This window comes from Pan troglodytes, chromosome 10, assembly GCF_028858775.2.
Source record: "Pan troglodytes isolate AG18354 chromosome 10, NHGRI_mPanTro3-v2.0_pri, whole genome shotgun sequence".
In the NCBI taxonomy this organism is placed as follows: domain Eukaryota; kingdom Metazoa; phylum Chordata; class Mammalia; order Primates; family Hominidae; genus Pan; species Pan troglodytes.
In genome coordinates, this window is record NC_072408.2 from 73034186 (window position 1) to 73061431 (window position 27246).

At 34.2% G+C, this 27246-nt stretch overlaps 1 protein-coding gene and 1 long non-coding RNA gene across 35 annotated transcripts in view; one reads left to right on the forward strand and one right to left on the reverse strand.

Annotated features, from left to right (window-relative positions):
• Window positions 1–27246, reverse strand: part of LOC134807486 (uncharacterized) — a 177269-nt gene that overhangs the window by 84490 nt on the left and 65533 nt on the right. The gene's annotated exons all lie outside the window — the stretch shown is intronic.
• The window catches only part of C2CD5 (C2 calcium dependent domain containing 5), a 95782-nt gene that overhangs the window by 35915 nt on the left and 32621 nt on the right, over window positions 1–27246 (forward strand). For 21 of the 34 annotated variants that reach the window (XM_001148079.6, XM_063785869.1, XM_001147933.6 and 18 more), the window contains 5 exons: window positions 1512–1620; window positions 14973–15087; window positions 18088–18183; window positions 23521–23712; window positions 25676–25862. In XM_001148079.6, the coding sequence (XP_001148079.3) occupies window positions 1512–1620; window positions 14973–15087; window positions 18088–18183; window positions 23521–23712; window positions 25676–25862 (699 nt within the window). Of the gene's footprint in view, window positions 1–1511; window positions 1621–5526; window positions 5593–14972; window positions 15088–18087; window positions 18184–23520; window positions 23713–25675; window positions 25863–27246 lie in introns of all 34 variants that reach the window. The other 13 variants (XM_054664469.1, XM_054664475.1, XM_009425735.4 and 10 more) reach the window with 1 other exon arrangement.

Below are 27246 nucleotides of genomic sequence, written 5' to 3' on the forward strand. Positions count from 1 at the left end.
TGGGCCATACCTAACCACTTCCATAGACCAGTTTTTTACTTTTTTCTTACGTAGCCTAGATTTTTCTTTCTCTTGTTTCAAGATTACTTCTAAATTTGAACTGAATTTATTTCTAAATAAATTTTAGAAATTTTTTTATACTCAACCTTCATGGGTTACTGAGGTGCACAGGACTGATAGCTTTTGTGCAAAATGATTCCAAGTTGCCGTGCTTCATGATCATGCTTTTGTGAGTTTGTATTCTCCATGCTTGAAGCAGCCAGTGAATAATTCTTGCTGCTTTTAATGAGCCTGCTTCTGGTGGTATTCTGTATCTCTTTACCAGCTTTTATTTGTTGCATTTAATCTGAGGTGGTCTTGAAAATAAGATCATGATAAATTTTAGAATTGTTTCTTCTTAAGATAAAAATTTATAACTACTATAATATAGTATGAATATGATCTGTGGGAGTCTCCTATGAATAAAGTATATGAGCTTTAGAGCTTGAGACCGTAACAGTTCTTTTGACCGTTGAGAGCCCTGTTTTGCTTATTTTTCTCAATTATGCTCAATTATGTTCTAAATAGCTGAGGCTACTGGTAAGTGATTCCAGTTAAGTGAGCTACATTAATCTTGCAGCCAGACAGGTCAAACATCAAGTTTTCCTTACTTGCATCCAATTTGTGTAATGTGAGGGGCCTCCATGTTTCCACAGGAGCTCCGTTTTCTTATTGGGTCCTATTTCAATGAATTTCCTTTCTCGGCTTTTTCATTTGTCTTTTTTGTGTTTCTCTTTGTCTCTAAGTTGATGAATTTTATTCTTTAAGAGAGAAGGAGAGAATAAAGCTTGCAAGAACTTGTGGAATTTTATTGCCTTCCTAGCTGTTATCTATGTACCTTTCAACTTTCCTTAATGTACCTTTATGCACTTGTATTTGTTCCTGCCACATTGGTGTTGATAGAGTAACCTCACACAATGATTCTCTACCCATCTCAACTTGATATTTGCCACTATCCTCTTTCTCTTAACCCACACTGCTTATCCTCTCACTTATCCTCCTTTGGTCCCACTTTCATTTAGATCCCTTGGCCCCAGGTTTTTAGAGTCTTTACCAGTGTCTTATACTGGGTGTTCATGTGAAGGGGGTGTCTAAACCACTGAGAAATAGATAATGGTGTAGAGGGATAGGGCAGTTCCCTCATCTCATTGAGAAGTTCCATCAGAGTTGGAGATTCAGAGGAAGGAAGAGTGTGTTTCAAATATCTTAAATTGAAGGAACACTTTCTTTTTCTTCATTGAGAACTGATGAAATGGGTCTTTGGATTCTGTATAACATTGTATATATGGGGAAATGGATTTGAAACTCTAAACATTTAATAAAACTTTTAATTACAAAGCATGTGTAATGTATGATGGGTGGCCTTTTATTTCAAGGGATGTAATACAGTTGCTATGGCAAGCTTTTCAATAAGCAAATTTTTTACACTCTACACATGATAAGTTGTATTTTTCCCCTATTCTTTCCACTAGGAATTTCCATTTTTTACCTTGACGGCATTTCCTCCTGGATTCCTTGTACACGTTGGGGGTGTAGTTAGTGCACGTTCTGTGAAGCTTTTGGATCGTATCCACAATCCTGGTATGTTCTTAAAAAGTTTCAATGTTTCCTTTATTTAAATTGTGGTTATTAAAATTGATTTTTATGATTTTTTTAAAACCAAATCTAACTGAAAAGAGAAATGAAAAGAAAGTATAAACTAGCACGTTACTTTAATATATTTGTAGTCATCTTAATTATAAATAAACTAAGTGTATTTTAGTTACTTTTCTGTAAAAAACCAATCGATTTATTTTTGGTCACAATATCACTTTAAGGAAATCCTTAAATAACTTTTCTTTGACCCAGGGGAGATAAACATTTTTATAAATTGACCATTATGGCCATCAGTTTAAGATGTTAGTTCTTTTCATTAGCAGTAGCTTTTTATAGATTACTTATTTTCCTTGTTCTTAAAACAGGTATTTTTAAAAATGTAATTGTAAAGCTGGGCACAGTAGCATGTGCCTGTTGTCCCAGCTACTCAGGAGGCCGGGGCAAGGAGGATCGCTTGAGCCCAGGGCAACATAGCCAGACTTGGGCAACAACCTGGGCAACACAACAAGACCTATGTAAACACTGTGGGTGTCATAGGAACAGATAGGTAGCAGAGGGAACCAAACCAGTCCATGGGTCAAAGACCCTCTTCCTGAGCAGGCTACTGGAGCTGTCATTTCTTAGAGCTCATTGTGTAACTTGAACACACTGGGACTGTCTTGACCACGGCCACCTGTCTCCTCCAGCCTACCCAGGCAGCACTCAGGAGACACAGAACCCAGATCCCAGCACTGTGCTGGGATTCCACTCTGTCATTGGTGGAATCCAGCATGGGCAACAAAGTAATTGTAGGCGTTGTCTAGAGTAGCTAAGAATTGAAAAACAGATGAGCAAACTAACATCTGGTCCTTCAGTTTCTTTTATGTAGCTATTTGTTATGTTTAAGCAAATGAGTAAGAATAGTAGCTTACTTCTTTAAAACATAGAACCATAATTATAAAAGTGAGTAGGCATCAAAGTCCCACTGGATTCAGGCGCTTGGATCAGAAATCCTCTGGTGATTTTTCTACGTCTAAAATAAGCATGATGAATAGTGGGAACTTTCCATATGGAATGTGTTCTTGCATCTCTCATTGACTAGATGCTCAATCAACATACATTAAACCTGAAGTTATATTAGTATTCTTATTTGGTGTATAGACGTATATATTTTTGAAAATTTTAAATTGTCACGTCCAGTGACCTCTTTGTGAGGCTTGTATTGACAGCTATAAAAAGAAGAGTGGCCGGACACAGTGGCTCACGCCTGTAAAATACTAAAAATACAAAAATCAGCTGAGCGTGGTGGCAGGCACCTGTAATCCCAGCTACTTGGGAAGCTGAGGCAGAGAATTGCTTGAACCCGGGAGGTGGAGGTTGCAGTGAGCCGAGATTGCGCCACTACACTCCAGCCTGGGCGACAAGAGCGAAACTCTGTCTCAAAAAAAAAAAAAAAAAAAAAAAAGAAAGAAGGGTAAAATGCTTTGAAGTTATTGGACCAAAATATTGTAGATAATGACTATTTTTGAGGATACAGAGCATTACTATTTTTTAAATTTTTTTTAAAGTTTAATTTATGCCCTGTAGTTTGATGTCATTTGAGTTTATTTCAGAGAAGACTAGAATTCTCTGGACCCTGAATGAGATTTCAGAAAAACAGTGCGAGTCAGGATTATTTAACTCTAAAACTGGGCAAATGCATCTTCTAAGCACTGGTTTTCTCTTTTTTTCCCCTTCTTTAGTTTTTTTTCCCCCTGTTTCTTATTTTTGTGGTCAATATAAGATGTTTTCTCCATTGTAGTATTTGTGTACAGTACTTAAAGAAAAATTCAGACTGATGCCAGTTTAATGTATTGGGATCTTGAAGACTATGCCAAATTCTATATCTTTGTGTTAAGGAACTTGAATTATTTGGAAAATGCAAGGAAATACTGAGTTAAAATACCTGACATCACCCTTGTGACCCAAGGCTAGTTACCTGTGTTTCTATGGACCACTGACTCAAATATTTTAATAGATGGCACCCACTGATCTGATAGTTCGAAACATGGTTTCAGGAGTATATTTAATTACTAGATGTCTTCTGCTTACTGAAAAACATTTTGGGCTGGGCACGGAGGCTCACGCCTGTAATCCCAACACTTTGGGAAGCCAGTTTGAGGCGGGTGGATCACCTGAGGTCAGGAGTTTTGAGACCAGCCTGACCAACAAGGTGAAACCCTGTCTCTACTAAAAATACAAAAATTAGCTGGGCCTGGTGACAGGCGCCTGTAGTCCCAGCTACTCGGGAGGCTGAGACAGGAGAATTGCTTGAAACCGGGAGGCGGAGGTTGTAGTGAGCTGAGATCGTGCCACTGCACTCCAGCCTGGGCAACAGAATGAGACTCCTTCTCAAAAAAAAAAAAAAAAAAAAAAAGAAAAACATTTTGATTTTATTTTGTTGCTTCCATGTACTCTGAGTAAGCTATAGAGTCTGGGAGAACAGGTGAAGTTTACTTAAATAAATTTAAGTAGAGAGTTGTATTTAAAATGTCACTACTTAAAAAAAAAAACTAACTGCATTTTGGGGTTTATTTTATGTGCCAGTTCATGCGAATTGTGCAAGAAATGTAAGAATCCAGGCCCAGGGAAGAAAAGAGTGATTCCTATTACAGAATGTGTTTTGTGTATTGTAACTACCAGCTCACCCATTCTCTGCCTTTCCTCCCAGTTTAGAGTATTTTCTCAGCTCACATTTAGAAATTCTCAGTTATTAATGGATTATTTCCCAAAAGGTCATGGACATATACATATAAGTGCTTTCAATGGTGTATGAGTTATATTTTCATTTTGTTTTATTTTTAGTTAAATATGTGTAATTATTCTAATGGTTCTAATATTATTTTGATTTAAAGTATCACATTCTGACTGGGCACGGTTGCTTACACCTGTAATCCCAGCATTTTGGGAGGCCAAGGCGGGCAGATCGCATGAGCTCAGGAGTTTGAGACCGGCCTGGGCAGCATGGTGAAACCCTCTCTCTACCACAAATAAAAAAATTATCCGGGCCTGGTGATACATTGTCTGTGGTCCTAGCTACTTGGGAGGCTGAGGCAGGAGGATCACTTGGACCCTAGAGATGGAGGTTGCAGTAAGCCGAGATCATGCCACTGCACTCCAGCCTAGGTGACAGAGGGAGACTCCATCTCAAAAAATAAAATAAAATGTCACATTCTTCGGATTGTTTTATGTATTATTACGCACTAAAAAGGAACATTTTCTTGAGAACATTTACTGATCTCCAGGCCTCTTAAGTAATTATTTATGAAGAAATTTTAATATATTGAAGAAAAGCTGAATGTTGAAACAAAACAAAACTCTAGATTAACATCTACCGTAATGATGATGTTTTAATTTTGTGACACTGAGTTCCTCTGCTGAAGGAAACTTAACGATGGATTGAGATGCATGTGCTAATGTTAAAAATGTTGTGTTTGCATTCTCAAATGAGTTTTGCAGCTATTTTTTGACCAGTGAATATGGGAAATTTTTGTTTCATTCTCACTATAGAAGGGAAAAAATCTTATTTTAAAACCACTACCACCTGCTAACTATGGATTATTATTTTGGAGGCTTTTTTAAAGAACATCCTCCGTTGGTAAATATTGAGCAAACGGGTGACTACAACAAGGGAAAGAATGGGGTGGTTTTAAAAATCAAGGTAATTAAATAATTAGATTAGTTAATGTTAGATTACTATAGCATGCTCCTTTCCCCCTTTCTATTTCTACTTCTTATTAACTCTGCTGTCTATGTCTTTCCAGTTCCTGTCGAGTGGTGTTGTCAATTGCGTTCTTGTTTGTAGTGTTTTTTGTTTTATTCCTACTATTCTGCACCTAAAACTGATCTACTAATTTGCTGTTTTGAACTCAGCCTTTGTCGGAATTATGGGTAACACAAGATCTTACAAACTGCTAGACTGGAATAGTTTCAATTCAGGTATTTTAATGGTCATTCAGTACTACATATGCTGACAAAAATTATGGCAGCTCAGTGAAGTTTTTAGAAATGTTCTAGATGAAGTAGGTTTAAGGTCAATTCAGTTATACAGATAATATTCTGTGCTACGTATGTAATAACTCTTGTAATTTCAATGGAAATACAAATATAAAAATGTGTTAACTAAAATGAATTAATGAAAGCCATAGAAATACCATAAATTATCAATGACTTTTCTTAGGTGATTAACTTCAGAATGATCATTTAAAATTATATTTATTACATTTTGGATGGTTTTCTATATCAGGTAAATGATGTAGGCATTAGCTTTAAGATTAAGCAAATATTTGTTAAATATAAGTAATGTTTCATAAATCTAAAAATAAAGTATATTTAAATGCACATTTAGATTTGAATAGAATATATTTAGTGTTCTATAGGCTACTGTAAAAGTGTAACTGTTAGCATTTTTATTTATAATTCTAGAAGTGTTCCAAAATTAGATAACTAAGAATAGACTTTTTGGGGATTAACAGCTTTCTTAAACTTTCCTCCTTCCCTTTCCACATGTGAATATAATTTTTAAAAAGTAATTTTACATATGAATGTAGTTTGTAGCTTTTAAATAAACAGACTATGATAGTGAGCTTTACAGCTGATGATGTGTTTTAGAGTCAAAAGTAATTAATTTTTCTTTTTGATAAAAACATAATAATGTACATTTCTAATTGTTTATATTATATTTTTTAGAATGAAATAATACAACCATTTTGATTCAGTGTCAGAAGCTGGTATGTTGCCTAAAGAAATTTTTCAGTTATTTGTCTCAGAAAGTATATCTTACAGAAAAGCAAAGACGCCACGGGGCTCAGAATTTTAGATAATATCTCATAATCTTTTCAATATTGTAAACTTTTTTTTGTTCTTAGGAGTTCAAGATGTAAGTTTTGATGTAAGTAATGCATGTTTGACTATGAAGTAAATCATATTCATCATGTAGATTTACCTAAATTCAGTCTGGTAAACCATATGATAAGTCCAACATTTACAGATGTAGATTGATATCAATCGGTAAATCCATAGGGAAATTTCCTATCCAAGTTTTTACCAGCCTGCTTTCATTGATTAGAATTAAAATGATCATTTGTTAGTGTAATATTTTATAATTTTTTTTAGTGAGAAATTGAAAAATACTTTGCTAGGTTGATTTCTTAAGAAATTTTAAAACATAGGCAGATTAGTATAGTGGAAAGATATATAGAAAAAGGACATTGAGAGCATATTGACCATTAATAATATAAGGAACTGAAATCTTGTCAGGGCAAAGATGTTTAGGGTGAGATGTGTGTTGGTCAAATGATAGAACAATCTTGGAAATGGAAATGGCAGTAATTAAATCTTATAGACATAGTAAGGACGTTGTCCCACGTAAGCAGAATTACGGTTTGGCAAAGAAAAACATGGTTGAGGAAGCAGTATATCTTGCCATCATTTAAAATAATGTCACGTTGGAAGTGTATGAAGAAAAAAGGTAGATATAAGTTATAGAATGTTAAAAGAACATAAATGATGACACCTCGTAGTATACTTTTGATTAATTAGAATCCTTCTGGTAAGACTTAGTGTATCTTCAGAAACAACTGATTTTCATACTTGTTTAGGAAAAATAACTTGATAATTCTGAAGAAAAATTTGATATAGGTAAATATATGCAAATCATTTATGTATTCTTATCTGTAAATTGAGACTATTTAGCCATTGCTCTCATATGTAGAAAATCAAGAACTAACCATGTTAGGAAAAGAATTGTTGATACCATTTTTATTAGGGCTAGAATTGCTCATTCACACTGTATTTCCTGGCTGCTTTGTACCATGTATTATATGAAGCATTATCATTTTAATAACAGACTTCCAAGAGAAAAGAAAAATATATACCACCATATTAAATATACTTATTAATTATTAGACATTCTTATTTCAGAAACATTAAAATATGGAAAGTTGTAGGAAAATGTTATTATACAGTAATGTATAAAATATGACAGATCATGCAAGCTTATATCAGAATTTATTTTGTGCCACGCAATTTGCTAGGTGCTAGGGTGGAAAGATTGCCAGTCCCCCTGCCTTCATGAAGCTCATATTCTTGGAGGATAGACAGACATTAAATAATTTACTGTGTGGTATGGTGTGATACAAGATAAAGAGTTAAAGAAGAAGGCTTGATTAACTCTGTATGAGAGAAACTTATAGAAGTGGTAATTCTTGAGCTCAGATTTGAAGGATAGATGGGAGAATCACATAGATTTGTATTTCGGTGTTTTTGGACCCATGTTTATACATACTTTGAGTGTGGTTCTCAAATTTCTAGCATTTACAAAACAATGTCCTAGCCAGTACTCATTTGATGATGTTTACATAGTTACTTCATGCTTACTACGTTGCTTGCCACAGAGTACAAAATATCTTGGTTAGTTTAGCTTTTTTTTTTTTCTGTCTCCTTTTCTCCTGCTTTGCTGCCTTAGTTTGTGTTAACTACAGCGTTAGAATTTTTTGTTTTGGAGATGGAATCTTGCTCTGTCACCCAGGCTGGAGTTCAGTGGCGTGATCTCAGCTCACTGCAACCTCCGCCTCCCAGGTTCAAGTGATTTTCATGCCTCAGCCTCCCAAGTAGCTGGGATTACAGGCATGTGCCACCATGCCTGGCTAATTATTTTTTTGTAGAGATGGAGTTTCACCATGTTGGCCAGGCTGATCTCGAACTTCTGACTTCAAGGGATCCATCTGCCTCAGCCTCCCAAAGTGTGGGGATTACAGGCGTGAGCCACTGCACCCAGACCTAGAAATGTTTTTATAGAGCAGGAAGAAGGGAACTCAATATTAGAATTTATTTTTAAAATGTTACCTTTACTTATCATGCTGCTTATGTTTCTGGCTTGGTAACAGACTTTGAGAAATGCCAGGCAGGTGAGTGTTGCTGCTAGGAAGCAGATTGCAGCATTTACAAATCTTATGTGTGACATTCTAGGATTGGAAGTGCATAAGAATTAGGGTAGCCCATGGGCACATTTGCATTAGATCATTGACTGTAGGGTGGAGAATGGGCTTAAAGGCAATAAGACTAGAGACAGGGAGACCAGTTAGCAGACTGTGTGGTAACCTTGGCTACATAGGTAACCTAGGTTTTGGTGGTGATAGGAGAGCTACACCGATCAAGAACTTATTACATGCCACGTACTCTTTTAAGTGCTTTATAATAGTAGACCATTTAATCCTCAAAACAGATCTCTGAGGTCGACTCTAATCCTGTTTTGTAGGTGAGCAAAGTGAAACAGTAGTTTTCCAAAGGTGAATAGTTAGAAAGTGGCTAAGCCACAATTTGTACCTGAGTACTCTGGCTTCAGAACCTGTACTCTTAACTATAAATTAATGAGATATTTTGAGTATAATAACAGCAGGACCTAGTAACTACTGAAATGTGGCAAATGAAGCATGCTCTTGTCTGCTTTCAAGACAAGAGAAAGAAAGGGGAATTATCCCACATACCTACAGTTCTAAAATTCTACACAGCAATTGAGTTCTACCCTTTGGAAACTCAAGTTTATTTGAGTGTTGAGATGGGAAAATATTTAAAGAGCAAGTTTTAATAGTCCTAACTCATTTTTCAAATGAGTATGATCTTTTATTTTTTTCACTTGAGTTACCACTAGAAGTATTTCTGAGTAGCTCACATACATAATTTTTAAATCAGTGATAATCTTGATAGTTGCGGATAATTTACTATTTTTTCCTCTAGAGATTGCATGTCAGCTTAGATTTTTTTTCAGGAAGTGGCAAGAAGAAGTAAAGTAGTTATATAGCGTGGTATCAAAATGTAATTGTTTATTAGTGGGAGATAGCTTCTGGACGTAGACAAAATTTGTGAGTTGATATTTTAAGTCCTGAGTTAGTAAAACAAGTGTTTAACACTAGATAGCCTTTTGTTGGTTTTTGAGAAAATTTTTAAAAGGGTTTTTAAACAAATTTTATTTTAGACAGATTATAGATCTTAGGACATATTATACTTAAGTTTTTCTCAATCATAAACTTTTACTAGTGATAAGCAAGCTTTGGATTAATGGTTCAAAATTAGAAAATATTAGTCTTTTTTGTTTGCCATCAGAATTATAGTTGTTTAGAAAATTCATTTAGTTTAGGAGCAAAAGTGAGTAGTTATGTCCTATAAAAATAAGTATAATTACTTTACAAAATATTTAATGGTAACAAAATGTGGGTCAGCTGATTATATAGGGATATATTTATAGAATGTACAGATCAGTCTGCTCATCTGAATGAACTTTTTTGTTTTTTTAGTTTAAGTTTCAATTCAGTCAAGTTTTTATTCAGTGGATGTTTGTGGAGTGCCTACCATGTGTTGCACACTGTGTTGGGTACTGGAAACATAATTGTTAAGCCAGGCAGACGCCCTGTACACACCCAGTCTAGGGTAATTCTTACACTATTTTGGTGTGTGCATATGTGTGTATTAGTTAAATGGAGATAGGTGGTAGGCTCTCTTGGAACTTTAATTTTACTGATAATCTCAGCAATTATCATTTTCCCTGAGAGATACTTATGAGCAGATGTGCAAACTATACCTAAAGTACTTATACAGCTTTTGGTTTTCAGTATTTTAATAAGGTTTTCAGGAAGTAGATAAATAAGAGTTCAAGATACAAGATGGCATAAATACAGCATGCGTGATATGTGAGCTTTTCTATATTACCAGTAATTTTAGAGTAATGAAAATCCAGTTACATTGTGTGTGTGTGTGTGTGTGTGTATGTGTGTGCATGCGTGTATGTAGTGAAATTTCACAATTATGGAGTAGATTACACATTTGACTTTCTAAATTTAGTAAAGACTCCAGTTTGGTCAAACATGGATTATATCTTAGTTTCATCCTAACATCACAAATGACTAGGTCTTGACGTTTGCTCTGTATTTGCACATGACTTCCTCTATAATGAGAATCTTCTTCCTAGTCTACTGATCCCCACCCAGTTTGAGATTATATACTCCTTTGAACCTGAACTCTCTAATTTCTTTTTCATTAGGGGAAATTTATCTTCTTCAAGAGGTTAGCAGTTGGAATGTTACTTTCAGGTATTTGGGAATATAGCTTTTTATACTGTCCGTTAACATGATAGATTATCATTGTATTAACCTTTATTTGATCCAACCTAACATTTTATCTCCTTTTGTTGATTTATAAGTTAGATTGAATAACTGTCCATTTTAAAAATAATTTTTATTGGTATATAATATTTGTTTGTATTTATGGGGTACATGTTTTATTTTGTTACATGCATAGAATAATGATCAAATCAGGGTATTTGGAGTATCCATCACCTTGAGTATTTATGATTTCTAAGTGTTGGGAACATTTCAAGTTCTCTCGGGTAGCTGTTTTGACATATACAGTACAGTGTTGGTAACTATAGTCACTCTGCTTTAAAACATTAGAATAATTTCTTTTTTCTTTTAACCATATTAAAAGAATCTGCAAGGCAGAGTTATTCTCTCCCAGAGCTATATAAAAATGAACTGAACTTAACATTTCAGGTAGTTGGTATTTCTTAATTGCCAAGTGTATGATAGCCTAAAATCTCAAAGAGGTTGAGTTTAATAAGAGCATATTATGTTGAGTTGTTCACATTGTTATTTTCTGATATATAAACTGCCATTTTAGAATTTTACCAGTTTCACCTGCACTTCAGAAACAAAATGTTAAAAAGATGGCAAGATATCGAGCTGTGGCCATGCTCTAGGAATGTAACGTAGTAAAAATTAATGAATTCTGATGTCAACCTAAGTGTGCTGACATTACCCCTAAAAGAGACATCAGTGAGGATTGATTTAGAGCTCAGTTCATGCCTGCAATTAAAAGGATATATTAAAAGATTTGCGATATTATCTACAAAGAGTTTTGACCCATAGAAGAAAAACATAAAATAGTATAAAATATAACTCGTATATTAAACTTATATATAAATATATAATTTGTATATAAAAATATATTAATTTGTATATAATTAAATTTTAAATTTTCCTAAAATAATAACTTTTATAATTGTAAATAATTCTGTAGATTATCAGAAGAAATGTGTTTAAGGCGAAGAGGTTTGTTTCTTAACATCTTTGAAATGTTTATTTAATGTTTATTAAATGACCTCACATCTCAGCTGTATATCCTTCAGATAACTAAATTGTATCATTTCATGTGTCACATATATAGTTGCCACAAAATTTTAAGCCAGACTCTGTTTGCTTTTATGTTAGTATAGTATCCTCAATTTTGTACTTTTTAGGATGAATAAAATAATTCCAATTCATTAGTGTGTTTCTCATAGGAAAACACAATACATTCCTATAAGACTGTAGTTATCAGTTTTTAAACCTTAAACATTGTATTATAGGGATTAAATACTGTGATATCTCTGAATTTTTATTGGTAATAGGATAGGCTGAATCATAATTACTGCTTGAAGATTCTCTAGGTCATGTCTGGCATGAGTATAAAATAAGCTTTGGAGATAAATTTAACTTTTCTTTACTTAAACAAATTAATCTTAATTTTGTTTTAATTAAATGCCCCCTAAATTTAGTAGCCAAAAATTTTTCCTTTAGTCTCTTGCTTACAGTTGTAGATAATTGTTAATATAATTACCAGTTTGTGATTAAGTGCTCCCTACTGTATGCTTGCCTTGCTTTCACCTAGAATCTAGGGCCATTACTTTCTTGTAACCATTTCAGTGAGCTGCCATAGTTTTCAGTCTGTACTGTCACCTGATCCAAGCATGCGCCAAAATATCCACTGTTTCTGGCTCCTGTATGCTGAATCTGCTTTGCAAACCCTTCGTTCTTTGAGCTTTTGCTTTAGCCAAAAACCAAATTTAAGAAGTTTTCTGGAGTGTGGACATATGCCATTTGCTTCCTTAGCTCCCATGTTATGTAACTCTTTAGCTTTGTATTAAACTTGTAAATACTGATTAAATACAATAATGGCATCCTCATGTGCAATTGTGTGGCTCATGTGTTAAAATAAAGGCTGCTTGTGAATTTGTCAGAAGAATATGAATGCTCCACTTGCGCTGCATTCAGCTTTTTTTTTTTTGTTCGTTTGTTTTTTGAATCAGCCACTTATTCTTTCATAGTGTTTGGTTTAATTATTTGATTATTTTATGTGTTATACTAAGGTAAGTTTAACGTAAATGAACTTTGTATTCTACGTGGTATCTCATAGGAATTGTTATAACATACTTTCCCATTTAGACATGTTGGCGTTTTAAAAATAAATATATGTAGAACTTAAGTAGCTTCCTCCATTTTTTATTAATTTTTAAAACACTGTTTATGGATTACTTTCTGTAAAATTCATTTTTAAAACAGTAAAGCTACCATGTATTACTTGTGGTACAGATGAAGGCAAACCCAATGTCAGAAAAATCTTATAAAACATAGTACATAATTATTTGCTTTAGAAAATAATATTTTAAACTTCTAGAATGGTTTAAAAAGTAAACAGTAGGTTTTATTAGTGAGTTTAAGAAAAGTTAGAATTTTATTTCATACAATTTTTTGGGAAAATAGGTATTTTCTAAACTGAAATACATTTCTATAGTTGTGACAATTATTTTCTCAGAATCATAGTCATTTAATAGATTAGAGCAACCACTTGAATAATAGTTCATCTTATGATAGAAAAATTCTCTTTTAGGAAAGGATGATGTTAAATGGATGTTCAGATTGGTCCGTAAGTGTGTATGTCTTAGAAAAAAGAGAGTATGGATTTGGAAGTGTATTTTTGCTGTTACTATATACATTTCATTTGGGAATATGAAGAAATTCTTTAACACAAGTAGTATTTGTGTAAAATAGGTTCACTTAATTGTTCACACATTTCTTAATTTATAACATTGATTGCTAATACCATATTGTAGTCTTTTCTATTTCTCTTCCTTATTTTATCTTCTACTTTGATGTCTTTCTCAGTTTCCTGAATTCTGCATTTCTTTCTTCTGAAAGAAAGTTTTAAGGTAGCTTTGTCTTGGAACCAAAACTTTAATTCAAGAACTGGCTGGCATCATTTGTAGTTCTGGCTTTTATCTCCTTATTTCTCCCTTTTGCTGATCCTCCTCCCTGTGGAGGAGACAAAAATTTCATCATAGGAATGTGAGCTATAACACGCCTCTTAACCTTTCTTTACTTTGCTGTCTTCACTATTTTACTAGTGAGTATAATTCTACTTATTCTACTAATTTTGAAAAACATATTTTGAAAATTGGATATATACTGCAATTCAAAAATAGAAACTTTGGATTTTTTGGTTTTTAGATTTAATAGTGGCTTTTATATGGAAAAAATTATGATGAGAGCTTAGCATTCTATCTAGAGTTGATTTTTTTTTCTATCTCAAGTTATTCCCAAATGAGAATTGGCCACAAAAAGAAATAAATTATGATATGCTAATTATAGACTTTCTGTTTTTAACACATTGTACATAAAATGTTACTATAATTTGCAGCTGCTGTCACCAGTAGTTTGCAGCTAAATGCAAGTGATTAGGAAATATGTATGACAGATGCTTCATTTATAGTGCTCCATTACAAGCAATATTGGACTTCTCTGGTAATAAAATACAATTCTGTGACTCTAAATCATTTTTAAAAATTACAGACCAATACATGGAGTGTTATATCTGAAATTTTTCCTTATATACATTACCAAATTATTTGTGTTAATATTTTAAGTGTGTTTGCTTTCTTTTTTTTTTTTAAATTAGTCTCTAATTTCTTGTATTTTGCCTAAAGACCCACATCTCTGTAGAAGGATGGCTTACAGATGGCTTTCTCTCTTTTAACATTGACAAATCTTTGCCTTGGAAAGAACCCACAATATAGTGAGTTATAAAAAATAGGTACCAAGAAATGAAATCAGAATTAAAGTTAAATTTATGGATATAACACATAAGGTGTTCACTCAGTGAGGTGAGATGTAGAATATCCTCTTAGTCTAATTCTAAAATTCTAATCATAGCTAAGATTAGAATTTGGAAACTCTGGGTCTACATTTAAAATTATATCTAATCATATATTCCTATAGATATCTGTTAAAGTAATAAAGCAAATACAGATAGGTGGTTTGTTTTCCAGCAATTGAGTTTAAAAGGTTAAATCTTATGCCTTTTGAGAAGTAGCATTTTAAAGATGGGAAGTTTAAAAATCCATTATAGAATAAAACTTCTTTACTTCCCATAGTATGTTTATTTTAAACATTTCATGTTCATATATATAATGTGCTATTGAGTAATAAACTGATTTAAAATTTATTTTTCAGATGAACCAGAAACTCGAGATGCATGGTGGGCAGAAATCAGACAAGAAATAAAATCACATGCTAAAGCATTAGGCTGTCATGCTGTAGTGGGCTACAGTGAATCAACTAGCATCTGGTAAATGATAATAACAACTTGATTTTCCAGACACTAATTTAGACTGCCATCTGAAAGGGGAAAAGCTTCATGCAAATAAAAGAAAAGAGAATAGCGAAGTGTTCAGGAGCATGGGCCTTGGAGTACATTAGATTAAGGTTTATATGCCGTCTTTGCCAGTTAATGACTGTGTAACTTTGAGAAAGTTATTTAACTCTTCTGAGCCTCAATTTGTACATTAAAATGGAGATAATACCACAGATCAATTAATCATTTACATCAGTGATTAAATGAGAATATAATACTGGCACACAGCAAATATTAACTCTAGGCTTCCTTTAGTATGTAACTGTATCAACTTCTTCCACTGGAACCTTTGGAACCCTTGATCTACTGTAAACGAATTGCAATGTGTCTTTAAAGTTTGTCCATAAACTCATTCTGCCTCCTTTTACCTACTGTAATGTAATGTTTCTTGCTAACAAATCATTCTTCCTAATACTGACAAATTAGGAAGGGGCTTTCATACACTTGGTTCTCAATTCCTTTTTCTCCTTCCCTTCATTTGAACAATCTCCTCCTTTAAAGTACATGCCACGCTACTGTTCCATTATCTACTTCCAAAGCATTCGTCTGCCTTTCTTAGTTACTTCGCTGCTCTCTCCTCCAGTTACATATGATTATGTTCATTCTAGCAGCTGGCATTATAGTTTCTTATTCTCAAGTCGTCTGACCCCACTTAACTTTCAACCATATTTTGGACCTCAGTATCACTTGAAACTGTTCCGCCTTAAAATTTTGAAACTATAAAATTTTACTCTCAGATCACAACTTAACGTTTTTCTACCAATATCATTTGCTCTTTTATATCTAGTTTGTTTTGACCCTTACCTTAACCAGTTGTTTTCTCAGCTCCTTACTTAGTTTCTGGCTTTTCTTGTTCTTTTGCCATCCTTGAACCCTACTTTCAGCCCTTCAGAAGTTTACAGTTGATATCATCTAGAAACTGTTTAACCTTCTGTTATCTTATTTTTCTACCATCTATTCTTAGGTAATTCTTACTGTTAGATCCTCTGCTCTTGTGGTGATCCTTATTGTTAGGGAAAAAGAGTTAAACTGTAGTAAATGTGGTCATTACAGAGCCATATTATTTAATCTTCTGTGGGCTTTTCTTTTCCTTTGCAGATCATGTGTTATACTCCTAGACTGTTTATTCCCATAGTAGCGGTTCTACTCTTGTTAACTACTAACTTTGTCAAGCTTATCTTGCCTTACTCCCTAGTTGTCTTGCCACATTGATGGTTTTAATGTCATAAACTTTGAGGCCTTAGAAAAATGTTTTTTGTTGTCTTTTTTTTTTTTTTTTTTTGAGATAGAGTTTCACTCTTTCACTCAGGCTGGAGTGCAATGGTGTGATTTTGGCTCACTGCAACCTCCACCTCCCGTGTTCAAGTGATTCTCCCACCTTAGCCTCCTTAGTAGCTGGGATTACAGGTGCCTGCCTTCCTGTCTGGCTAATTTTCATATTTTTAGTAGAGATGGGGTTTCGCCGTGTTGGTCAGGCTGATCTCGAACTCCTGACCTTGTGATCTGTCCACCTCGGCCTCCCAAAGTGCTGGGATTACAGGTGTAAGCCACCACACCCGGCCAGAGATATGGTTTTAGAAGGCATAGTTCTTGGTATCACATTTACATTCTACTGGATAATTATGATGTAAAATAAATTTTAAGATTGAGATATAGGATGCTTTGGGATCCTAGAGGGCTGAAAGCTCAAAGTAGAATTGGAAGAAAATGTCAATGAAGTAACTGATGCTTGAGTTGGATTTTGGGGGATGAATATGAATTATATAAATAAAAAGAAGAGGCATAAGGAGAGGTTTCAAAGCTTACAAGATGCATTCAACACTTAAAAGAGTAGCAAAAAAAGAAGGCCACAGGATGTAGACTCAGGATGGCTGATGATAGGTCACAGATGGAGGAGTCTGCAAATGAGTTCAGTTAATTTACCTAGAAGTTTGAGGTCATCTGACAGATGTCATCTGACAGAGGTCCTTTCTAGACCTCAAAAACATCTATGTATTTAAATTTTTACTAATCTTTTGTGTTCCAGCCCATGCTACTTTCTGTTACTGTATTAAACTCTCTGAAATGCACTTCTGCTCTTATAACTTCTTGATTCGAAGACATCAGTGGTTTCATGTTATTCCTTCTGACATCCTTAATTCCTACTTACACTTTAAGCCTGGTCTTCCTTTATTTTATTTACAGTTCAAGTGACTGTTCCTTCCTTGTTCTCTTAGGCTTCTGTTTTATTTTATTTCTGGGTTTTATTTATACCTGGTTTTCAGCAGCTCATCCCTAGGTTGCTACTTTTCTCATTTGTTTAGGTGATCTCATTCAATAATTATGTTGATTGTTTAATTTTTTAGCTTTCAAATTGGGTGACATATAATAATTAAAAAATTATTTTGAATATCAGTTTTCTGTTAAATGATGATGTAGTTTAAGCTTCATTTAGTATATTTTGTATATTGTTTCAGAAACCTTTATAATGATTTAAATTTAGATTAAGCTATATAAATCACCTATATAGAGATATTTACACAGTTGTGCTTTTAGAATAATTTTAATAAAACTTCATATACATTTAAAGAGTATTTTAATATAGTTTCATTGATTAATGCTAGATTCAGCAATACAATTTATTACTGCTTATATTTTGAAACATTTCATTCTTTCAGCCTTGCCATATTTTAAATGAAGTTATTGTCTTTAATATTAATACTTTTATCTTTTTTCAGTTTTTAATTTATGAAGAATTCTTGCCCTCCATTCAAATAAAGTTACTTCTGTTTTCTAGGCTAGGTTTAGGAGGTAAACCTCGTAAATATTATTTAATATTTAGTAGAGTCTAACTTGAACTTAAATTGTCACTGTTATAATTATTTTGATATTTAGCATTTCCCAAAGTTATACTGTCTGAAAAATGTTAACTTGTTTGTGTTTTTTCCTTTATAGTGAAGAGGTCTGCATTTTATCTGCATCTGGCACAGCGGCTGTACTGAATCCTAGATTTCTGCAGGATGGCACCGTGGAAGGCTGTTTGGAACAGAGGTTGTCATGGCAGCCTGGCTTATTTTCTATAAGGGCAGAGAAGGGAGAGGTCGACTTTTTTTCTGAGAGTTGGGATAATTCTTCTCTGTAGGGTGGCTTACAGGGGTACAGTGTAGAAATCAGGACCAAGCACTTCACTAATTTTTAACTAACCCATAGTAACAGAGGAGTATTGGATTCTGCACTATATGGCACACATTATTGTTTCTAGTGTCTTGATAAGTGACATGTATGATTACCAGTTGAAGAATTTCAAGTGTCCATTTTTTTTCGCTTTCTCATGATATAGAAATAATCTTTGGATCTTTCTCTTCCTTTGATTTCCCTGTGTCTCACCTCCAAAAACAGAAAGAGGTTATGAAACAATTTTTATAAAAAACAATTCTTAATTTACAAAATAGTAAAAGTACTGCATTTTATCAAGATTATCTGTAGATATAATATATATGGTCCTTCCGTGTCCATAGGGAATTGGTTCCAGGACCCCTTGCAGATACCAAAACCTGCAGATGCTCAAGTCCCTTATATAAAATGGTATAGTATTTGCATGTAACCTATGCACATTCTCCCCTATACTTTAAATAATCTCTAGATTATTTATAATACCTGATATAATACCTGTTCATCATTTCATTTTCATGGATTCAGTGTAATGCTGAGCATGTGGCAAATTGAAGTTTTGCTTTTTGGAATTTTGTGGGATTTTTTATTGTTTTCCTATTTTCAACCTGTGATTGGTTGAATCCATACATGCCAAACCCATGGATACGGAAGGGTGACTGTATATTTAAATATATATATATATATATATATACACACACATATAAACTATTAGTTTGGTACCAGAGTCTACCTGGATAATACAGATTTTAATTACCCCTTATGCCACAGTGTGCCTATTTACTTCCCCCCTCCCCAGTATTAATATATTAAGTATATATTAAGAAAGGAAGCAAAGGCCAAGTGCGGTGGCTCACGCCTGTAATCCTAGCACTTTGTGAGGCTGAGGTGGGTGGATCACTTGAGGTCAGGAGTTTGAGACCAGCCTGGCCAACATGGTGAAACCCCGTCTCCACTAAAAATACAAAAATTAGCCTGGTGTGATGGTGGGCGCCTCTAATCCTAGCTACTCAGGAGGCTAAGGCAGAAGAATTGATTGCTTGAGCCTGGGAGGTGGAGGTTGCAGTGAGCCAAGATGGCACCACTGTTCTCTAACCTGGGCAACAGAGTGAGACTCTATTTAAAAAAAAAAAAAAAGCAAAAAAATTCTGTATCTTGTCAAGTTTAGTATAAACTTGCATGCATTTATAACTAAGATATTCTAGTTCTGGTATTCACTAGAGGAACTTGGTCAGTTTCTTTTGTCAGTATTAAAATGGATATTGACTATTATAAATTCCAGAGCCTTAAAGGTCATTGTAAATAGGAAAGTGAAGGTGGGGCATTTTGAAGCACACTAAATAATTAGAATATTCTATTGAGGAAACTCTCTTTGTCAGTGAGTTGTACCAGTGATACAATATAGTTCTTACACGTCTGTAGATTTAATTCTTAAGTTGATAGGAAGCCTAATTTAACAAATGACCTTTTTCATGTAGCTTGGTTTTTTTCTGTACTGTGGCTTGGACGAATACAATAAATTCTCTTATGTAGTAGTTCAATACAATAGGTGCCACCCCTAGTTGTAAAAAAAAAAAAAAAGAAAAAAACAAGGAAAATGCCTTTTCTTTCTGCTATAAAAATTATTATTGCTTATTAGAAAAAATTTGGAGAGTTCCTATATCAAATGATGCTAGATTGCCATCCTTTTCAAATTCTTATATAGATTGCCATCCTTTTCAAATTCTTATATAGATTGCCATCCTTTTCAAATTCTTATATAGATTGCCATCCTTTTCAAATTCTTATATGCTTTGTAAGATTTCCTATGTCTTGCCTTGAAGTCAGCTGTCATTTTTCATGCTAATTCACTATGCTGCCTATAGAAATTCTTATCCTCATTTGTTTGCTATTTCTTTGTTTTTTTTTTTTAATTATACTTTAAGTTTTAGGGTACATGTGCATAACGTGCAGGTTTGTTACGTATGTATACCTGTGCCATGTTGATGTGCTGCACCCATTAACTCGTCAATTAACATTAGGTTTATCTCCTAATGCTATCCCTCCCCCCTCCCCCTACCCCACAACAGGCCCTGATGTGTGATGTTCCCCTTCCTGTGTCCATGTGTTCTCATTCCCACCTATGAGTGAGAATGTGCAGTGTTTGGTTTTTTGTCCTTGCGATAGTTTGCTGAGAATGATGGTTTCCAGCTTCATCCATGTCCCTACAAAGGACATGAACTCATCCTTTTTTATGGCTGCATAGTATTCCATGGTGTCTAGGTGCCACATTTTCTTAATCCATTCTATCATTGTTGGACATTTGGGTTGGTTCCAAGTCTTTGCTATTGTGAATAGTGCCGCAATAAACATACGTGTGCATGTGTCTTTATAGCAGCATGATTTATAGTCCTTTGGGTACATACCCAGTAATGGGATGGCTGGGTCAAATGGTATTTCTAGTTCTAGATCCCTGAGGAATCGCCACACTGACTTCCACAATGGTTGAACTAGTTTACATTCCCACCAACAGTGTAAAAGTGTTCCTATTTCTCCACATCCTCTCCAGCACCTGTTGTTTCCTGACTTTTTAATGATCACCATTCTAACTGGTGTGAGATGGTATCTCATCATGGTTTTGATTTGCATTTCTCTGATGGCCAGTGATGATGAGCATTTTTTCATGTGTCTTTTGGCTGCATAAATGTCTTCTTTTGAGAAATGTCTGTTCATATCCTTCACCTACTTTTTGATGGAGTTGTTTTTTTCTTGTAAATTTGTTGGAGTTCATTGTAGATTCTGGATATTAGCCCTTTGTCAGATGGATAGATTGCAAAAATTTTCTCCCATTCTGTAGGTTGCCTGTTCACTCTGATGGTATTTTCTTTTGCTGTGCAGAAGCTCTTTAGTTTAATTAGATCCCATTTGTCAATTTTGGTTTTTGTTGCCATTGCTTTTGGTGTTTTAGACATGAAGTCCTTGTCCATGCCTATGTTCTGAATGGTATTGCCTAGGTTTTCTTCTAGGGTTTTTATGGTTTTAGGTCTAACATTGAAGTCTTTAATCCATCTTGAATTAATTTTTGTATAAGGTGTAAGGAAGGGATCCAGTTTCAGCTTTCTACATATGGCTAGCCGGTTTTCCCAGCAGCATTTATTAAATAGGGAATCCTTTCCCCATTTCTTGTTTTTGTCAGGTTTGTCAAAGATCAGATAGTTGTAGATGCGTGGCATTATTTCTGAGGGCTCTGTTGTCTCTTTATCACAATATTGAGTAATAATTGCCATTCACAAGTTAATTCTGCAGTTTAAGGAAGGCTTAAATTTTGCATCTTTTTCTTACACTACACACTCTAGTTCCACCAACATTCTTGGCATTTCCTTAAAATGTCATTTAAGAAATATTCTATTAAAAACAATAAATTAAATGAGCTTCTGTCTTTAAACCAAACTGTCAGTGATTCTAAAATCATCAGCCATTCATTTGTATAGGATGTTAGAGAGCAGATGTTTAATTATATTGAGTATTTTCCTGAAAGGAAAATAAAATAACCTAAATGCACAGGTTATACCTATGGTTGAAAAAATGCAACGTGCTAGTCCTCAGCAGTTGTATTTATTTGAAGTCATGACTGATAGCTAATGCCTTGTCTTGGCTTATAAGAAGTTGGTTTAAAATGAATTCATTAGTTTTCCCTTATGTAGAAATACTGGTTCTGCTAATGCTCTGGCACTGATATGGGGAAAGGAAACTGTGGATTAGGATTAAAGCTTCACCTCTAGACTTTCCTGAACAAACTAGAGTGCAGGTCAGTCAGGAACCAACGATACGAGAGCAGTGTAGTAGCTGGGAATGAGTGACCACAGTGAACGGGCTGAAGTAGAGCTGTCCCTTAAGCAAAAGCTTCAGAGTGTGCTTTGCAGTGTTTTGTTTTTTTTTCCATTCAAGCCTGGTTTTAAAAAGACAGGAAAAGTAGCAGGTCAAAACTAGGGATCCTAAGTACAGGATTCTCACTTTATTAAGTAACCCATCCCATAGAGAAATTTGAATATAAGATGTGTATTAGGAAAACCAGGACTTAACAGGACTTAAGTGTAATAACTTTGGTTATTTTAGAAATGTTTTGATAGCTATCTGCATTTGACTCGTATAATGCTTAGTTGCAAAGTACTTGTTTTCTTCATTAAATTTTTAAAATGAATCAAAAAAAAATTTGGAGAATGTAGGAGAGTAGAAGGAAGAGAAGATTCCTTATGATCTCACTATTCAGGGATAATCCCTGTGTACATTTCATATTTTAAATGCTTTCATAAATTTTAATACTTTTATTTTTATGCCTTATGTATACCACTAATATTGAAATTTGTGTGAGCTGTTTAGTTAAAAATTGCTTCAGTTTTCATCCTTTTGTACCCCCTTATAACACATTGGCTTTGGATTCAAACAAACTGAAATTCAAACATGAGGCCTGCTACTTAGTGCTTAGTATGACTTTATGAAATAGATGTTTTGGTTTTTCAAAAAAGTTAAAACTATCATAGGAAATTAGAAATCTTAGAGTATGCCTGTTTTTGACTTACTATTTTTCTTTTTTAATACTTTTTTACATTAAATTAAAAAATTATTACACTTGGATTTTTTTTAATTTTGGGGGGTACCTAGTAGCTGTATATATTTATAGGGTACATGAAAATGTACAATTAAATTATCAATTATAGTCACCTTGTTGTGCTATCAAACGCTAGGTCTTATTCATTCTTTCTATTTTTTTTGTACCCATTAGCCATCCCCACCTTCCCTCCAGCCTGCCACTACCCTTCCCAGACTCTGGTAACCAAAATATTTTTTTCTTTGGGAATTTTTTTTGTGGTTATATTTGTCAACCAGTGGGAAAATGTCATCATTATCATCTAACCATTTTTTAAAAATGTTGTATCCCAGAGAAAAAACTTTGGGGTGATAGTGATGTTTGTCAGGTGGTAAGTCATCAAACAAATAAATTGGTGCAAAATGACTTTGCAATTGGTAAGTCTTTTCTCTCATAGGAAAAATGTATGGTTCTGATTTCATGGTCGTTTTCAATTCTTATCAGTCTTAGTGGTACTTTTGTAGCCTACAGCAGTAGAAGTTGGATAGTTCGTATACAAGTACTATGTATGTAATATCAGTTACATAATTATTTTTGAAAAAATTTGTACATTTTTAAAGAATATCTTATTTTTTTATTTATTTATATAGGCTTGAAGAAAATTTGCCTACACGTTGTGGATTTTGTCATATACCATATGATGAACTGAATATGCCATTTCCAGCTCATCTCACATATTGCTATAACTGCAGGAAACAAAAAGTTCCTGATGTTCTGTTTACAACTATAGACCTCCCAACAGATGCAACAGTTATTGGAAAAGGTTGTCTTATTCAAGCAAGGTATGTTTGTGAAAACAACACTCGGTGTCCCTGAAAAAGTATGAGATAGGGAGCCATAAACCTATTTTTAAGTGTCAGCTTTACTGTTTCCTACCTGTTTGATCCTGCACAAACTGGACAATTCTACTGGAACTTTGTATTTTATTGCATGTAAAAAAAAAAAAACCCCTCTGTGTAAAACTCAAATAAGTTTGTGTACAAAAGCAGTTTTTAACTTTAAATTCTACACAAATATTTGTCATTTTGGGAATTATTAACCTGCCAAAGGCTAGGGATGTGACTAAGTATAGATTGCTTCAATTACATTCAATATGTAACACATTTTAGAAGTTGACTCTCTTTTTTTCTTTTAAAGAATAGTGCCATGAAGTGTTTCTTTTACTGCTTTAATTAGCTGGTAAGAGTTCCTTTTAAAATGCACTGGAGTAGGAAATCCTAATTGGGGAACTCATGACAACAGCTGCCAGGTTACCAAATCCATCAGGTACTTCTGTCCTCATCTTAGTTCTGACATCTCAGCAATAGTGACACCATTAATTATTTTCGCCTTGAAATTCCTTTGACTTCATGATGCTACACCTTCTATGTTTTCCTACCTTTATGTATAATCTTCAGCCTCCTTGATGACTTCTCATTTCTTGATCCTTGAGAGCCATGGGTTTGGACCCTCTGCCCAAAGCTCTCTCCTTAGTTGAACTCATCAACTTATATAGATCTATGTGTCTGTGACTCCCAAATTTGTAACTCTAGTCCAGAACTTTCTTTTGAGCTTTAGACTTATACCTGTCTACTTCATACCCCATTTTGATAAGCCATAGGCATCTCATACGCGTTCCACATTGAACTGCTGATTTTCTTCACTTTTCTTATTAGCCTTTTCTGTTTTAATGAATGGTACCTTTCTCTATCCAGTTCTTCATGCCAAATTTGGTATTCTTTGGCACTGTCCTCTTTCTCAACCTCCCCACATCACATTTATTACAAAGTCCGTTGATTTTTCTTCTAAAATGTATTTCTAATCCATTTATTTTTTTCCCTCTTGAATCTTAGACCTTCCATTTGGGATTGTTTTCCTTTTGCCTTAAATGTACGCTTTAGTATTTCTTTTGATGGTCTGCTGGTGGTGAGCTATTTTTTTTGTCTGTCTGAAAAATGTGTTTATTTTACTTTTATCTTTAAAAAATATTTTGGGCTGGCAGCTATTTCTTTACAGCACATTGAAGTACTCTTTCACCACTGTCTTCTGGCTTTCATTGCTACTGTTGAGAAATAATCTATTAGTCTAATTACTGTCCCTTTGAATGTAGCGTATGTGGCACGAAGTAGATGCTCAAGTGACTTTTGTATTTTTTTTAATGAGTAACATTTTCTTCCGCTTTCCATTTATATTGAACACATGCAGTTATAAAACCTAAGATTTTAAATGATATTCTCTAGTGATTTTGGTCATTATTTCATTTTTAGAGATTTTGAGATTTTTTATTTTTCTTTATTGAAATATGATTCTTTAAAATATTTAATTTTTGTGGGTAAACAGGTGTATGTATTTATAGGGTACATGAGCTACTTTGATACAGGCATGCAATACATAATAATCACATCATGGAAGATGGGGTATCCATCCCCTCACGCATTTATCCTTTGTGTTAGAAACAGTCCTGTTATACTCTTTTAGATATTTTAACTTGTACAATTAAATTATTATTGACTGTAGACACCCTGTTGTGCTATCAAATACTAGGTCTTATTCATTCTTCCTATTTTTTTGTACCTGTTATGAAATAGGATTTTTAGTGCAAGTTTATACAATGACAAAAAGCAGAAAAGATTATTGATATAACTCGGTAAGCCCATTAGAAACAAGTAAATGTTTTATTCAGCACACTTTTAGCAAGTTTTAAAATTTGGACATTTTTAAAGGTGGTACCAAGAATACTGTTCACTGACTTATTTTCCTTTACAGGTTATGTCGCTTAAAAAAGAAAGCACAGGCAGAAGCAAATGCTACAGCTATCAGTAATCTCTTGCCATTTATGGAATATGAAGTGCATACTCAGCTAATGAATAAACTAAAACTCAAAGGAATGAATGCTTTGTTTGGACTAAGAATTCAGATCACAGTGGGTGAAAATATGTTGATGGGCTTAGCGGTAAGTTTAGATGTTTTTGGTTTTGTTTTATGATTTCCTTAATTATAGTAGATTCTATGTTATGTGATTCAAATAGTCTTTTCAAAGGCTTATCTAAAGACTTTGACATTAAGACCTTTATGGGACGAGGACATTTTAAGAAGTGAAAAATCTGGTGATAGGTTTTCACATATTTTAAAGGGACTGTGATCACAACTTTAATAATTCTATTTCTAAAAATTATCATTTGTCGCTTAATAAGTTGGCCACAGTTTTTCTGGACTTTATTGTTGTTTACATATTGCTAAAACAGGGTTCCTCCATCTCAGTACTAGGGCAGGATACCTCTTTGTTGCAGGGAACTGAGTTGTGCATTGTAGGACGCTTAGCAGCATCCATGGCAATTCCCCACTATAAGCTAGTAGCATCCCCCCAATTGTGACACACAAGAATGTCTTCAGAAATTGCCAAATGTCCCTTGGTGGGTGGAGCAAAATTACCCCAGGATGTGGATTAATCTTTAGTTTTGATGGAGAAGATAAAGCAAAACATGTGAGACACTATTGGACAGACAATTAAACTTTATCATAAATGTGCACCTGTGGCCAGTGGTAGAATGTGTAATAAAATACAGGTGTTTCTGGCCAGGTGCGTTGGCTCACACCCATAATTCCAACACTTTGGGCGGCTGAGGTGGGAGGATCACTTGAGCCCAGAAGTTAGACCAGCCTGGGTGAGACCACTGTCTCTATAAAAAAAAAAAAAAAAAAATACACCAGGTGTGCTGGCAGGAAGCTTAAGTGGGAGGATTAATTGAGTCCTGGGAGGTTGAGGCTGCAGTGAGCCCTGATCACATCACTGCACTCCAACCGAGGCGACAGAGTGAGGCTCTGTCTCAAAAAAAAAAAAAAAAAAAAAAAAAAAAGTGTGTTTCTTAAGTGCCAATGAAATATGAGACAAGAAAAAGCTGTGTCTCAGCTTAATGTTCATTTTGGCTTGTTAGCAAATAAATTCTGACTGGAAAGATGTTAATGAGGAAAGCCAGTGCTGCTTCTATAAGTAGCGTAGGACTCAGAGAACCAGGTGCCTGCAAAAAGTGTATTGATCATATGGAATCTGATGAACCACGTTTATGGAAATTCTCTCATTTTCTAGGTACTTTGCTAACCAGCATTTTGGCTGTGTTATTGGCAGTTTTCAAATTTGAATTCTCTTGCCATCTTTTTGAGAGTGCATAGACATTTAATTTTAAGAAATTTATAGAATTTGACTTTTTTGTCTCTATACATTTGTAGGTCAAATGCACATTTGTTTCCTGTTTCATCTTTCTGTAAGAGCAAAAATGTAAAGTTTTGTATGTAGAGGATAATTGTACGATGATGATAAACTAATTAGGTATTACAGT